The sequence below is a fragment of the Eremothecium cymbalariae genome, chromosome 4 (assembly GCF_000235365.1).
Source record: "Eremothecium cymbalariae DBVPG#7215 chromosome 4, complete sequence".
NCBI lineage: Eukaryota > Fungi > Ascomycota > Saccharomycetes > Saccharomycetales > Saccharomycetaceae > Eremothecium > Eremothecium cymbalariae.
In genome coordinates, this window is record NC_016452.1 from 133,051 (window position 1) to 148,936 (window position 15,886).

General features: G+C 45.1%; 7 protein-coding genes across 7 annotated transcripts; 4 read left to right on the plus strand and 3 right to left on the minus strand.

The window, feature by feature from the left end:
* Positions 1-291: 291 nt before the first annotated feature.
* GIS4 (Gis4p) lies at positions 292-2,283 on the plus strand (the record flags this gene model as incomplete). The annotated part of the gene is made up of 1 exon (XM_003645910.1): positions 292-2,283. One exon carries the CDS (start codon positions 292-294, stop codon positions 2,281-2,283), a length of 1,992 nt encoding a protein of 663 aa, XP_003645958.1.
* Positions 2,284-2,696: 413 nt separating this feature from the next.
* Ecym_4062 (uncharacterized protein) lies at positions 2,697-4,400 on the minus strand (the record flags this gene model as incomplete). Its single annotated transcript, XM_003645911.1, has 1 exon — positions 2,697-4,400. The coding sequence occupies one exon, from the start codon at positions 4,398-4,400 to the stop codon at positions 2,697-2,699; it is 1,704 nt and encodes a 567-aa protein (XP_003645959.1).
* A 1,187-nt stretch (positions 4,401-5,587) lies between these two features.
* On the minus strand, positions 5,588-6,733 carry ERG6 (sterol 24-C-methyltransferase; the record flags this gene model as incomplete). The annotated part of the gene is made up of 1 exon (XM_003645912.1): positions 5,588-6,733. The coding sequence occupies one exon, from the start codon at positions 6,731-6,733 to the stop codon at positions 5,588-5,590; it is 1,146 nt and encodes a 381-aa protein (XP_003645960.1).
* Positions 6,734-8,719: 1,986 nt separating this feature from the next.
* Ecym_4064 (bZIP transcription factor) lies at positions 8,720-10,000 on the plus strand (the record flags this gene model as incomplete). Its single annotated transcript, XM_003645913.1, has 1 exon — positions 8,720-10,000. The coding sequence occupies one exon, from the start codon at positions 8,720-8,722 to the stop codon at positions 9,998-10,000; it is 1,281 nt and encodes a 426-aa protein (XP_003645961.1).
* A 952-nt stretch (positions 10,001-10,952) lies between these two features.
* On the plus strand, positions 10,953-13,118 carry SIP1 (Sip1p; the record flags this gene model as incomplete). Its single annotated transcript, XM_003645914.1, has 1 exon — positions 10,953-13,118. One exon carries the CDS (start codon positions 10,953-10,955, stop codon positions 13,116-13,118), a length of 2,166 nt encoding a protein of 721 aa, XP_003645962.1.
* Positions 13,119-13,710: 592 nt separating this feature from the next.
* Ecym_4066 (kinesin family protein) lies at positions 13,711-15,147 on the plus strand (the record flags this gene model as incomplete). The annotated part of the gene is made up of 1 exon (XM_003645915.1): positions 13,711-15,147. The coding sequence occupies one exon, from the start codon at positions 13,711-13,713 to the stop codon at positions 15,145-15,147; it is 1,437 nt and encodes a 478-aa protein (XP_003645963.1).
* Positions 15,148-15,249: 102 nt separating this feature from the next.
* Positions 15,250-15,712, minus strand: DYN2 (dynein light chain; the record flags this gene model as incomplete). The annotated part of the gene is made up of 3 exons (XM_003645916.1): positions 15,250-15,480; positions 15,588-15,610; positions 15,703-15,712. The coding sequence occupies 3 exons, from the start codon at positions 15,710-15,712 to the stop codon at positions 15,250-15,252; spliced, it is 264 nt and encodes an 87-aa protein (XP_003645964.1).
* Positions 15,713-15,886: the final 174 nt, after the last annotated feature.

Consider the following 15,886-nt stretch of genomic DNA (forward strand, 5'->3'; position numbering starts at 1 on the left):
TATAACCTTAAAGATCATGGGTATTATAATTAAGGCCATATAAAAGTATCAAGTTTATAAGGTCTACCTTGCAGAATTTGTTTAGATTGTAGGGTGGTTTTGCTTTTTATTCAAGGAATTTGAGATAACGGAGAGATTTTGGATGAGAGAGAGAGATTAGGTAACAGTAAAGTGCTAGAGAAAGAAGTATTATTATCGTTATCGTTGTTGGCTGAATTAGTACAGTGTAGTCTGTATACGTGTCATTGATTAAATTGCTTGGACGCCTCAGTTTTTTATTTTGAGTTACACATGGTGGAGAATAGCGGTTGTTTATTAGATGACTGTAATGGGTTATGGTCATGGTATTTGCATAATCTTCGTTGTGGTGAATTTGAAGAGCTGAGCAGTGATATTGTTAAATGTAGGCTTATGAAGAGACTGGTCAAGGAGTATTCGGGCGGTACAATGAGTGCCAGTAATAGGGTGTTGCTGGTGTCTGTTCCTGACGATATAAGACAAGGTGCAAGTATTTTGGAAGAGTTTCTGAGAAGTAGTTTGCCGGGGATGAGAGAGGTGCGTGATGGTAATATAACAAAGTTGACAGGTCGGAAGGATTTGTTGAATGGGGAAGATCATTATTTGATAAACGATACGAAGGGGGGTGTCGCCGGAGTGGGTTTGACGGCCAACAGACCTGTGGAGTCTTTTGGTTCCCACTTCCAGCGACAGGATCAATGCGACAATGAGTTTAGTTTTGGTCATAGTAATGCTTCCCTAGAAGAAACATTGAATGTTAGTTTGTGTGCAAACACGGGCTTAGAAAACGTTGCGGGGATATCTACTCAGTTGAAGGGCATAGGTTTCGATCCGGTGAGCAATGATATTTCTTATATGCAGCAGAATATTGATGTCGACCGCCGAGAACATACGTTGGACGGGGGAGGTGTTGGGGATACAGAAGTTGCAAGCGAGAAGCCGAGAAATGGAGAACGTTTTACAACTAGTTTTAAAGCTAATAGCTTAACGGCTGTGGATAACAGCAAGCTTTTCACATTTGGTCTGTCCTCTTCTGCGATATCTACGTGCAAAAACTCAGAGGAAGTGTCGATTAGAAGTAGTGAATCATATCAGTCCTACGATGGAGAGGTTTTGGCGCGTACATTGACTAGAGAAGAACATATCCAGGGCTCTTGTTGCCCAACTGAACATAGACACGAGGAACTCTATAATGAAGGTGACTCTACTTCGGAGCTGAGCAGTGCGTGTAATTCTGTGAGTTCTGATTGCTCCATTTTCCCAAGTATATCCATATCGGGTGACGAGGGTGACTTTAGAATTGTACTTCAGTCCATACTAATCTACAACACGACGTTGGATCAGTTGCTTACCGCGGTAAGGCAATCTAACAACGATACCACAGTTGCCGACATTAACGACGACTGGCTTCTTTACGACGAAAGATTTTCAATGAATAATATACAGATGGTGTCACTTATCGACATATTTGAAATGAATGGCGTTTTCCCAAAGATACTCTTTTATTCGGTCGTTGCTATTCCATGTAACAACACTGCATCAAAGGAGGCAAATTCATGTGCTGAAATTGGTAAGAAAAACGCTTCGAATATATCTAATTGGATATATTCTTGCATATCGCAAAATACATTAAGTCAACAAGCAACTACTGCAGATTCAGCATTTGTGTTTGGCGGTCCCAGACATTATCGATGGCATTCTTCGGAAAGGGAAGAGCACGAACCTTTGGCGGGTGATGGTGATTCAGTGCATAGAGAGGGGAATCGGGCATCTCCGTTGACCTCTGGTGCAGAGATTGTAACGAATAATATTCCCATGCTTTCCACACTTCCGGTGCATTCAAAAGCGTTTTCGAGAACCGGATCGGTTAGTGAACCGACTAAGACTCGTGTGAATAGTAATCGTGAGATACATAAATGCGAAAGTCATTCATCCATTACGGAAAGTAGACGTAAGCTAAGTGACGACAACGAGGACATGTTTCGATCCAAGTATATCATATCGAAGAATCCGTCCAAGAACGGCCTTACAAAGATCTCATCTTTAGGTTCCTTGTCGTTGGCTCATAGGGAGAGGATGTTCTCATGCTCGTTACCTGGCATGTTGCACACTGTTTTTAATGGGACTTATGCCTCTGATGAGCATCCTCTCGCTGTTCCAAGAAAGAAAGTCCGAATGCCGAGTTGGAGGCGGCTGCATAAACAGAGCTGCGGGAAGCAGAGCTGTGGGAAAAGGCAGGGATTTGTGTGCTGCGCTGTTATGTAGAGAGGAGTTAATGATCTGGTTTTAAAAGGATAGTCTTGAAGCACATATGCACGCACGCCAGATCTTATGTCGGCGACAGGAAACATGACATAAAATTTAACGCAAACAACCGGTTACATTTTAGTACTATTATGTAATTAATATGAGAAATTTTTCTTTGAGAAGGCAGGAATGTATGTGTGTATAAGTAAATATTATGTATATCGTGAAAATCATCATAAAAGTTCTGTTTTTGTCTGATGGTCCCCCCAGTTGATGAAGTGCTTGCGAATGTCAGAGCCTGAATGGTTGATGCCATATGTAAGTCCTTGCAGTTGACATAAATGTCACCATATATTTTCAGGAACTTTTCAAGGTAGAATAAAAATAAAAAAAGCTCAATCACTATTACAGTAATACAACTATCACCATAGTTAATGCTTTAAGTGCACAGTGGTATTCGCACTTGATTTTGAATTTCTATCGACGCCAGGGCTATCGGTAGTTGGGCTATTATCAAAGCAGGTAGTAGTATTGTATGCCTCGCCGATATTAGGATCAGTTTCGTACTCGTAGCCAGTACTCTGCAAATATTCGACGAATAACCTGTCTTCTTCATCCACAGCTTCCTGGTGAACAGGGGGGAGGAAGACAAGGGCAATGAAGGCGCTAAGGAGAAACAAGGAGGATGTAATTAGATAAGGCGCACGAAGACCTGGAGTGGAGCTTTCACCTCCAGCCTTTTTGATAATTATAGGGAACACGTATGCGCCTACAAAAGCACCCACTTTCCCAATGGCGGCGGCAATACCATATAGTTGCCCTCGTACAGGAGTCGCAGTAGTCTTGGATGCAAGCACGCCAATGTTATCACCTGGGCCGAACTCGCCCAGAGTCATGAAGACACCATACACGATGGTGAAGGCGGCGATGTTCTTGCGTAAAGAACCAAAAAACCCAGCTATAGCAAAACCAACTAAGGACTGCACACCAATCCCAAGAGTGAAGGTAAGACGGGGGCCTAGATAATCGGAAAATATGGCACCCAAGAAGGCACCTGGGAGATAAAAAAAATTAAACAAGATGTTCCAGGCGAACCTCGACTTCAACGGAGCATCCTTGCCTAGAACCTCGCCCAAAATAAACGTCGAGTAAGTTCCAAACGCATAGGCAGAAAAATCATAGATAAACCAAAGCAAAGAAATCACAGATGTCCTGAACCAGTAGAACTTTACCACCCTCCAGTAGGGCATCTTATTCCGCAACCGTGTCTTTTCAAACCCTTCGCTTTCTTTGAACTTGGTACGCATATAGTACAACGACAGCGGCGGCACGGCTCCCAGAGCCAAGGTGATCCGCCACACGGGAGTCAAGTTCTTCTCGCCAAATATATAGAGCAAAACCCAGGGAACCACCGCAGAGACCACAAACCCCAGGTCAATCATGAAATTTGTAAACCAGCAAAACCAGCGATTCCTGCGTCCCGCAGGCAAAGCATTAGACGCCTCCGCCGCCGCGGGAGACCCGCTGCTGTACTCCGAACCAATCGCAATGCCAACAAGAAACCGATACACAGCAAGCACCTCAAAAAGACCACCTGGGTTGGTATCAGACGTGCCAACCCCCCACGCCCCCGCTGTCAGTATCGTGAATATAATCAACATGGCAGTGCCCACAAGCATCGAGATCTTCCGTCCAAAACGATCTGCAAAATACCCAAACGAAAGCTGTCCGAACACCGTACCAGCGAATGCAATAGAGGAAACATTGGAGATCGCACGCGAATCAGTGTACTGCTTGCCATAAATCTCCTTCAAACAAGACGACGCAACCCCGATCGAGTTATTGACATACCCATCCGAGAAAAGCCCAGCTCCCGTCGTGAAGATAGCCCAGCGGTTGTTCCGCCGTTGGAGCCTTCTGCGGTCCTCCGCTGACGATACGGACGCAACATCCCCACCAATAAGGGACACGGACACGGACACGGCCGTGTCCGTGTCCGTGTCCGCCTTCCTGTGGAGCGTCACCTCTCGGCGGCTGTTTTCGAGCCAGCGGAAGGTTAGCTCCCTTACCGAATGCGGCAAGTCCCGCACCACGGGATGCGAGATGTGGCGGTAGCGCAGCTGCGACGTGCTCATGGTGCACAGGTGTTGGAAAAGAAACGGAACTGCCTTTTTGTTGTCCCGTGCGCGCGCCGTGTGCTCGAGAGAACCCTATTGTCTGTTTTTCCTGCTGCTGTGCGTTTGCGCAGCGAGAACGTATATACCTTCGTACGAAATGACGATCACGGATCACGATCAGGAAACACAACCGGACTGTTGATTTTTCTTTGATAACGGGAAGACCTATTTCCAGTTGGATTGGTTACAAAAAAAACCCCTTGCGGTATGAAGAAGGAGAGGGAGAGGAGTCCAACGGAGAAGTAGAGTGAGCCGGACTATTCTGAATTGGCAGGATGATTGTGCTTTTATACGTGGATTAAAAAAAAGCTTTTTGTAAACAATTTACTGAGCGTACATGTGGGGTCAATTTAGCTCAAACACACGGCAGGCAGGCAAAGGCCGAAATGCCGGCCTGATATTATATATATATGTGTGTGCATGCTGTATTTTCTTGGGAGTGATGATCCAGAAGGCCGGCAGCTACGGGGGGCTGGGGGCTGCGTTGCACGTGTACAGGGCCTGCAGCTGCGGCGTTTCTGTAAGAGTCAGCCCTCCTTTGCTCGACTGTATAAGCTTGGGAATTCGCGGTGCGTCACGTATTGCAAACTTCTGCAGACTTAAACGATTTGTAGTGTATTAGATGGCAAGTATAGTAATATACTTTTTAAAGAGTTATTTGCAGAGAACAGTAGTTTGTAAAGACAGCTAGGGACGACGGATACATAGACAAGAGACGACATGACGAGACAAAAAAGCCAACGAGGTCGAGTGCGTCTGTAGTCCCACTCTTGCCGTATCTATGTAGTGTTTGGCGTTCCACAAGCATGTGAGAGTCAGCCGATGTAAAAAAAGGTCAGTCAGTTGGACAGCTATGGCCTGACTAGGGAAGCCACAAAAGGGATCGTCAGGTCCTTCTATGTTTTGTTTCTTTTCACCGTTCTTGTTAATATAAGCTCAGAATACGGAAGAAATGGGAAGGTAGACAGACACAAAAGGGAGACACCAAAAACTACATAGCGTTCGGGAGGGGGTCGCAGGCACAGGGTTTCCTGCTTTTCACTCCTGTCCCAGCAGTGAGTCATTGTGTTTTAACAGTAGTAAGTAAGGTTATCTGGCTGCGAAGAGGGTCCTGATCCGTGTCTTGTCTGCTAATCCGCATCTATTTATTCACCGTTGCTAGTCTGCGTAGTGCCTTTGTTGGCGGGCTTCTTGGCGACAAACAACCACATAGGGGTGAACAACTTCTGTTTACCACCAGCAATTAGACCTGCAGCGGCAGTTTCCAAGGCCTTGGTGACTTTTCCGGAGCCCTTAGGAGCCAAGCCTAGGGTCTCCAAAGTGTACATAAAGGCGGTGGTCACTTGGCGGCCGAGGTAGGAGGTACGAAGGAAAGTTCCCACGTCTCCAAGAGTCTGGACGTAACGCCAGTCCCCAGTCAATGGGTAGTACCATGGGATTTGGTCGTTGTTGTCAGCGAGGTTTTCGTCGTGGACGATGTTGAAGCCGACATGTTTCAACGCGTCACGTGCGTCCTGAACACCATACATCTTTGGGATACCATCGCCGAGCTCGATGTTGTAGGCGATTTTACGGTGTTCCGGGTTTGAGCTGTCGTAGTTCTCGGTCATAACCCATTCGTAAACTGCAAGAGTTCCACCAGGTTTCAAAACACGGAATATCTCGCCGTAGACACCCTCGAAGTTGGGGGCATGGACGGTGGCCTCGATAACATAAACCTTGTCAAAAGTGTTGTCTGCAAAGTCCATTTTCATGAAATCGCCCTTGACATAGGATATCTGGTCGCCGAGGTTATACTTTTTGTTGTAGTAGTTACCTCTCATAATCTGGTAGTCGTTGTTGTTGAGCCCCACAACCTTGCACCCGGTGAAACGTGCAATCTCACGCGCAGGCCCTCCGACACCGCATCCAACGTCCAACACCAAGTCCGACTTGGTAATCCCGGCATTGTACGCCAAGTAATGCTCGTGTCTAGCAATACTCGCCGCAAAAGACTCTCCCGGGTAAAACCTGCTGAAATGGAACGAACTGCCCCATGCGTACTCGTAAAAGTCTGTCACAACATTGTAGTACGAGTGCGTGGACTCGTTGTAGTCCTCTATACGTCTCTCCTCCGCGGTCTCGTCCGTGCGCCCATCCCAATGCGCCAAGTACTTGGACACCGCCTCCTGGTTGGCCGACTTGTTCTTCGACAGGAGCGCTGAAAGACCTGTCTTACTCACCTCGTCCCCGTGCAATTCCTTGGTAAACTGCGCTTGTCTAGCCCGCAACTCTTGAACGGTCTGCGTCATATTCTTAGCGTTCGTCTTTTCTTTCTCTCCGATACCACCAACTACGTCTGGTGTTCCTGCTGCTGATCTTGCTTGGCCTTTGCTTGCTGACACTGGATTTCCACTAGAAAACTCCAATTAATATTTTGCTTTATTCTTGTAGTTTTAAGAGAGGAGGCCAGAGTTTTTTCCGTTTCGCTCCAATATAAAGAAAGATTTTCAAAACCAAACGAGAGGGACTGAAAAAAAAAAAATTCAGAAAAACAGTCTGTGTATTTCAATTATCGACGATTTGCTTAATTAGTCTATTTCAAAATACCTGACAATATATGCACAAATTGTGTGGCTTTTTCCGCCTCGTTCAACGTCCAAACCACTAACTACCCACTGTGTGTATTGCGCTGTTCGCCGTATAGGCGGGGAAGGGCCCACTGCACCGCACCTCACCGCAGCAGGAAGAAGAGGACAAAAGCTTTTCTTGAAAACCGCAAACCACGGACGTAATACCCAAAACGAAATATTTCCGGTGGAGGTGGGCAGCTCGAGGCCACCAGCGTTGGCTTTTGGCTCGAATGCGTGCGTAGAACCTCTGCTCGACGACGGTCTCGGCGTCCACTCGCTGCCTTTGAATGGCCTCTCGCCCATCGCAGCGTGCTGCGATGGGCGAGAGGCGCATACTGCGTCGTTTAAGGGACATGAAACAATACGCTCGTATAGAGCGGCATATGCCGGCTCGTATAGCGCGTTTTCACGCGTCTCGTATAGCGCAGCTATACGAGCAGTATTATGTCATCACTCGTTTTTTTTTACACCGGTGAGCGGCGTGCCAGCAGGGACCTCTCACGAACTCCACGGGGACCGTTCGGTGGTGTTTTTTACCTCCACGGAATCGTTCCACGGCCTCGCCGCTCTTCCCCTTCCCCGCCTCTCCTGCAGCCCACGCATTTTTGTCAGAGTGCTCCTCACGACCCGTTTCCGCCGCTTCCGCCGCCCATAGCCACATTCCAACCAAAATCGTCGTTACCTTCCGTCCCGAGAGGTACACTAGCTGCCCCGCTACCGGGCTGCCTCTGCTTCCGTCTCTTTTCCCACCGCTCCCTTCCTCGCTCGCCGTTCCCCCCGCAGACTCGCGTAGCACGAAGGAAACAGATAGAAAAAGCATATCTTCCATCCTGTCTTCTCTGTCTGCTCTCTATTTCGACATCGCTAGACGTACTCTACTAGCTATATGTTTAATACTCGGCTGAAGCTTTACAACAACGGCGTCGACAAAAACAATACCCTTTTTCTCGAGCACAAGAAACGCATTTATATACTTACTCTCTCAGCACAGTTCCTCTCTCTCTCTCCTCTACACATAACATTTTTGAGATAGATATATCGTTTTTTAGAGCACGCACACACACAAACATACACTAGCCCACGCCACTAGCACAGCACACAACCTGCAGTGCTAAGTTTTTTACTATTAATTCTGCAAAGTAAAAAACTGCCATACCGGGCGAGACGATACGCACACCGATAACGATAGCGACGGAAGGTGACACGCACACGGTCACGATCGAATTGAATACAAGAGTGGTATCCGAGACTACAGAGTACCGCATACTACAATAGGACGAGCGGTTGATAAGTAGGTTGGTAAACCGCGAGCAGGAAGGAAAAACAGGTTACTGTTTCCGTATATACAGAGTTGCAGTTTTTTCCTGGGTGCAGGATCGAAAAAGAAACCAGTAGTTTTCTTTTTTTCTCGAGCACTGGTTTTCGAGGAATTTTGGTGTTGTCATTTATTCCGAGCGGTTAGTTTGGATTGCAGCATCGCATAAGATTGTTTATTCCGACGGCAGGACATTCACAGGTATTTTTCCAGTGTATACAGAGATACAAGGACGTACGGGGAAAGCGAGCTGTGAAAGGACGGATCAATTCCGGGATAGTCGAGTTTGTTGCAATTATCTGGTAGAGTTAGGTTTCTGAGCTATTAAATTGTCGAAAACGGGGTGCAGGATGTCGTTAGCGCACAATCGGTTGAAAAGGTCGCTGGAAGATGATGACATGACAAGTAGTAGCAGTAGTGGAGGCAGCACAGCCACGCAGCTGGTGTTCGAGGGGGGCGGGAGCAGGCGCAAGGGCAATAAACCCGGGCGGAAGCCTCTAGATACAGAAGCTAAAAACAGGCGGACCGCACAGAATCGGGCAGCGCAGCGCGCGTTTAGAGAGCGTAAAGAGCGGAAGATGAAAGATTTGGAAGATAAGGTAAGAAAGCTGGAGGAACAGCGATTGCAGAGTGAGCGGGAGGTGCAGTCGCTGAGGAACCAGGTGGTGTCGTTACTCCGTGAGCTGAAGAAGTACAGGCCAGGAAGTCCGGTGCTGCAAGAGCCAGAACCCACTGGGGATGAGGAGATCCAGGGTAAGTTTGGGCTGAATTTCCCGTGGGAGCAGAGTTCTGGCGAAGAGGACGAGGACTCTCTATCTATGGTGATTACACAGGTGCCATCTCCGAAGTCTTCTAATTGCTCTATATCGCAGCAAGACCAGGACCAGGAGCAGCAGTGCGTTTCCGCAGTGGCAGCGGCCGCTGCTGCTGCCGCGACAAGCTCTACCTCCGGTATCCTAATGACCGGCTCTGGCGTGCAGCCATCTCTAGGTTGTGGGCACTGCAGTGGTAGTGGCAGTGATGGAGACTCCGTTATCGCCGCCCTAACAGCTAGCAGCAACGGCAAGCTTGGAAACGCTAATGGCAGCCTGAAAGACATAATACCTGACTCATGCTCAACACCTTCGCTGAACTTACTAAGTGACAGCGAACGGAATTCAATATGCGATACGTTCCAATTGAATAACGACTTCGGAGGAGCATGTCACCAATCCTCTTCATCGTCACTCCTCTCCGGATGTTCATTAATCCCGCAGCAGACGCTGAAGCTTGACCCCCAGGAATCAACCGACGATTTCTCGAACACGTGGGTGAGCACTACACCTGACAGCTCCTACGGTTCACGCTCTGCCACTGAAAGCATGCCTAGCTTTACTACTCTACTGAGTGGCAATTCGAACGTCAATGAGCAATGGTCCGTGCAGGACTGGGCAATGAACGGCGTGCCTTCCTTGGCGCAGCACCAACAACAAAATCAAAAACAACAGAAACAGAAACAGCAACAACCCTCTTTTGTTGATCCCTCGCTGACGTTTTCTATTTCAGCAAGATCGGTGCCTGCAGCAGCTGGTTACACTACGGTTTCTTCAAACGATTTACAGGAGGACGATGTACTGTCGTACTTCCAATAGCCATTTTGAGACTAGGCACCATAGACATACCGGAACAGAGCATGCATTATGCAGACAAATACAAAACAAAACGCAAGCCCGTGCCACCACCCTCGCCACAAGAATGTGGACACCGAGTCGCCAACCAGGGGGGGGGCAAGAATGACGATATATATTGGGACTATGAATGAAATGCAAACTTTTTAAACAGAAAAGGAACACAAACTTAATTATATTACGATCGTTTTCATATTTTTGTTTTCCGAAATGTACTATTTTTGGAAACTGCATGTCACGTGAATTTCACGGACCACTCACGTGACGTGAATATTGCGCATGCCGCTACTGGATGCGCAGCGACCAGAGGAAAAGGGCATTTTTGGTTCTTTTTTGGTGCGCCTTTGCTCTTTCTGGAAGACTGACTATATCTATTGTATGTACGTACTACACAGAAATTAGACAAACTGACGAAGTTTCACGACAATCCTTGGTATTTCAACTGGCGGAGCTTGGCTTGCTGCACGCCTCCGCTGCTCACGGCCAGCGAGCGGCGACGTAGCAAGTAGCAACAGAGGGGGAGCCATGACGAATGGTTTTTGTTGGGCGCGGGGACCCGTGGGGGGCGTGGCTGCGTGCAGGTTCTCCGACCATCACGTGATTATAATGGCTCCCCGTATAAACGCTGCAAAACCGTCACCATGTCGGCCGAGTCCCAAATTGCCCAAGTCGCGCAGCTGTTCGTGTGGTTAGAGAAGGAGGATTTTAAAGCTTTATATATTGATCTTCTTTGTTGTGTTAAAATTTTAGAGTAAAAAGAGCGTTCGTTCCTGGGTTTGAAATTCTATACATGATGTAGAAAAGAGAGCCATTTTGGAGCCATATTATACGCTAGGTGAGGTACATTAGGTACATTAGGTTATCAAGGAATTAAATTTCGTAGATTTATTTTAAGTATAGGTACGAGAGGGGGAAGATGGGTAATACGACGTCCAGTACGGACTGGGGGTATCAGAAGGTTGGAAGATATCAGCAGCAGCAACAGCAGCGGCGACAGCAGCGGCAAGGTGTTGGAGGTGAAGCTAAAGGAGGGTCCGTGCAGCATGGGACGAAGGAAAGGGTTCGACAGCAGTCAATTACGTCGCAGTTGTTTCCGGGTAGGCATCAGGCCAGGTCGAAATGGAAGTCGCAGCGAAATGTTGCGCCGGGGGCAGTATCTGGGGTTGGTGGGGTGGATCATTTGTTTAAACGGGATTATTCGTTGAGTGACGATTCGTCTGCAGTCGGGATGGAGGGGGTACAAGAGGAGGGGGGGGTCGATTTAATCGGAATGCCCAATGTGGCGGGCTTGAAGTTAGACTCGCGTGCGCAGGCTATAATGTCGCCGGGCCCTTCGTCTGCGACAGTTGAACATTCTAAATTGGAAGCGTCGATATCGCCGGAACTGGCAGCTCAGGTGCATCGGCCAAGTATCGTTGCGTTGAAACAGAATTTGATTCAAGGGCATATGGGGCATCCGCTGCATTCACCCTTGCGCGACGACTACGATGGCGACGACGACGATGGCGATACGGCGCCGTCTAGCTCTTACGTTCCTTCAGCTACAATTGACATTCCTTATTCAAACCCATCCACCATGAATACACTTTCGATCATAGCGCAGCATCAAGAGGACTATTCTACGAGGTCATCAGCTGTGTCGATATCCACACAAGACCTAGATGGGTATATTGAGAATAGTGATGTTGTCTTAAGCGAGGCACTAGTAGATTCGGTGGTTAAAAATGATATGAGACGGAAAAGGCAACTTCAAAAACAGTCAGCAGAGGCCTCAGAGGCGATTAATGAAAATAAAAATGAAGCAAACCAGCAACCTGATGTTAAAAAAGCTAAAGTTCCAATGTCTAACTTGTTGAAACCATCTAAACAGATGGGGACTGTCACTGGGACGTTTCTGCCGCAGTCCGAACTCAAAGATTCGGGGTCGTTTGAGTATGGTAGTGTCCAACACGTCGAAGTCGCAGCTGATGATAACTACAGTGATGATTGTCCCGAACGTGTACAAGTTATTATAAAATGGAGAGATACAAATGTTGATCCTAGAACTTCTAAAATATCCATTATTAGTAGCGACATTGCATCTGTTGTTCAGCCCACTAGAAAGAGAAAAAAAATCCCAATGGTTTATTTGGAACAAGAACAATGTTGGGCAGCGGAAGACCTTAAGTTACCTGCAGGAATTTACAAATTAATGTTTTTTATTAATGGTCAGGTTAGACATTCAAATTATCTGCCAACAGCAACAGATTCTCTAAGCAACATCGTCAATTGGTTCGAAGTGGTTCCTGGCTATGATCAAATTGAACCATACAGGGACGCCGCGATCGAACGCTCTCCAAACGAATTGGCGGCATATAATGAAACATCGCTATTACTTACAAATGAGACCCCTTCCCCGGCAAATATCAGACCACCGTTAATAAATAGAGGTACATCCTCATCCAGCAGAGCAAGAGTTATTGAAAGAACTAACACACCTATATCAGATTATACTGGCGTCTTAGCTCGTAACAGTTGTTCAAATCCTGCAATTTATAGGCATAAATCGAACAATAGCACAGACGTCGATATTCTTCCAAAACAACCAACGCTGATTTACAGTAGTGATGTACCCGAATTATTCAAGGTTGGGAATGCTTCCACAGGTGGAAGCCAACAAGGCTCAGATAAAAATAAATTGCAAAACCCTTCAAAATATCTTCAAGATTCCCCTAATTTCATGAAAAATGTTCAGGATTGTAACCAAGATGAACTGTTCCATTATTTGCAGGAAAAGTGGAATATGAATGCCCAGGAAGCAGAAGAAGTTTTTCTAGAAAAATATTCTGTTCCTGATTTACCCATCTATCTCAATTCGACTTCTCTCAATGAGATTTTTAATAAATTGCAACAAAATAGTGCCATGGGAGATTTACCCAAAAGGAAGTCACTGACGCACATCATCCCACATGTTAACCTAAATCATTTACTAACTAGCAATATTAGGGACGAAATAATCAGTGTTGGATGTACGACTAGGTATGAAGGGAAATTCATTACTCAAATTATGTACGCACCATGTTATTATGAAAATTACGAATGATTTCTCATTGCATTTTACAAGTTATCTATTTTTTCTAAAAGCTCACAGTTGCTTAGATATACCAAATCCTGTTATTCTTCACTAAATATGACTGAACTAAAAGGTTTTGAGTCGACTTCTTAATATATTTGCAAATACTTTTATTAATTTGCATTGTTCAATAGATATTTGTAATCTTTATATTTTAAAATTTCAATGTTCAAAAATATCACCAAAAAGACTTTTACATCTAAAGCTGTTAAATTTTGGTAAACAAACATATAAACATAGGAGCTGTTTCCTAGCTCTTTCCATTATCTGTCCTATTCCTTCATTTATCTAAAATGGTGGAAGTATAAAAGGGTTTGCTCAAAGCTGCAGCAGTACCACAGCGTATGATCTGGATCTTTTCTTCATATTTCAAAGTATAGCAAGACTCAAGAAGTTAATCTAACTACCAATCACCACTGTTGTCTAGGTAGAGCCTGGCTTTGAGAAAAACTGGTCAGTAATAGCAGACGGAAACGCCAGGTAAAGACAGGCAACCAAAAAACATAAATATCCTAAGTACGTGAGATATTAGATTAAGATATCTACCTTTTCAGCCGCCCAAATGTCTTCAAATATCAAGGTTGCCATTCGTATACGTGATAAAATCTCCCGTGAGACTTCTAGACCATCCGTTATTAAACGGAAGACATCTAATGAGATTACCTTGCAAAAGGATAATACTGCAAATGTTATAACAACCGTTGAGCATACATTTTATTTCGATCAAGTGTTTGACGAGTCATCCAATCAAAAACAAATTTATCATGAATTGGCCAGGGAATACATTCTAAAAGCATTAGAGGGATACCATACCTGTGTTATAGCTTATGGTCAGACTGGAGCAGGAAAGACATATACTATGATGGGTACTGAACAAGAGCCCGGTATAATACCTCTAGTTAGCCACGAGTTATTTAAAATAATAGATATGTGCCAAGATGAAGGGCCTGATGAGGATGCTTTAGTACACTTTAAAGTTACGGTAAGCTACTTCCAAATTTACAACGAACAGATCTATGATATGTTAAGCGGCGGATGCAATGTTTTGAGAGTGAGAGACGGTCCCCGTAAGGTAACATATATCGAAGGCTTGAGCGATCGTATTGTGAATAGCTGTGAGGAACTACTTAAATGCATAGAAGAAGGTTCAGCAAGAAGGTCTGTAGCGGGCACTGCAGTCAACGAAAACAGTAGCAGATCTCATGCAATATGTACTATCAATATTCAACAAACTGAGATTGACTCCTTTGGTGACACTGTTGAAAGGGTTAGTAGTATAAAACTCGTTGATCTTGCGGGAAGTGAACGGACCAAAGTTTCTAAAACAAAGGATGAAAGGTTTAAGGAGGGCACCAACATCAATAAGTCATTAATGACACTTCGGAGGGTTGTAACTATGCTCTCCAATAATAAAGTTACCGGTGTCCCATATCGAGAATCATTATTGACAAGAGTGTTGAGGGACAACCTGGATGGTAACAGCATTACATGCATATTGGCTTGCATTTCCCCCTGTGATTATGAGGAGTCCATATCCACGTTACGCTACGCTTCAACTGCGAAGCATGTAAGAACAGAAGCTCACTTAAACACGACGCAGATCTCGAAGGGGGAGGAACAGTTGTTCTCCTTACAGAACCAATTAAAGGAGTTACAAGCTACTTTGACCTTGCAGACAGCTGAGCTAGAAGACCAACGGGTATTGCAGCAGCAGCTAGACAAAATTAACGAAACGAACAAGTATTTGCAACATAGGTTGGAAACAGAAAACAAAATATGTGCTGATTTCCGCAATAGATGGACCCAAATTTCGTGGGAATCACATCAATTGGGATCAGCCTTGTTGGACATCGTCCATGCCACGGAGATCGCATCTCAGCCCTTCTCATTTGACAGTCAAATCACCTCTTTCCAGAGGGATTGCGCACAATTCCAATCATCATTACAAAAAGATAAAGAAACAATTCAATATTTGTTGGAAAAATATACACTCGTATAGGCTATCTTCTATATGACTTGATCAATAAAATTCAAAATTTGAACCCATAATCTACCATAGTACGCTGGTACAGAACTTACTGAGCGATTGTATTGGAGTCATTTAAGCGGTTTTAAAGACTAAAAATGCCAAGGGCCCAATATAAAAATATAGAAAATGGCCTTTCTCGTGAGTTACATAACTGCCAAAGTTCTTACCCACGATAACATGCCAAGTCTGGCCATGCTTGACATCTAGATCCTTTTTGATATATGCTGCAATTTCACGCTCAAGCTGAAATTGGTCAACAGCCTGTACACTAATTTCAAAAATCTCATTCCTCAACTCGTCTGGCTGTTATTAATTATAAGTTAGTCAACATCGTCCTATATACGAAATCGTCATCTGGCTTATCTACCAGTGTCTCCACCTAGCCGTTCCTATCTAAAAATACAACATACAATATCGGATGCTTTTAAGACCGCTGCCATAAATATTCGATTCCTTGTTAGTATAACCCAAACAATCCGTGATAAAACTCATCCTGAAGTTATGACCCATCCAAATCCAACATACGTTTAGACATAATAATAATAACGGTTAACTCCTGATTTGAATATCTATAGATCTGTATTATAAAGCGTGATTGTGTAACGCTTTGTATGTGTTCTTCCCTTGAACAATTTTTTTATAATTAGTTGAGAAGGGATCATAAACGGAGGTTTTGTTTTTAATTAAGTAATTTGACATAGACTCCAGG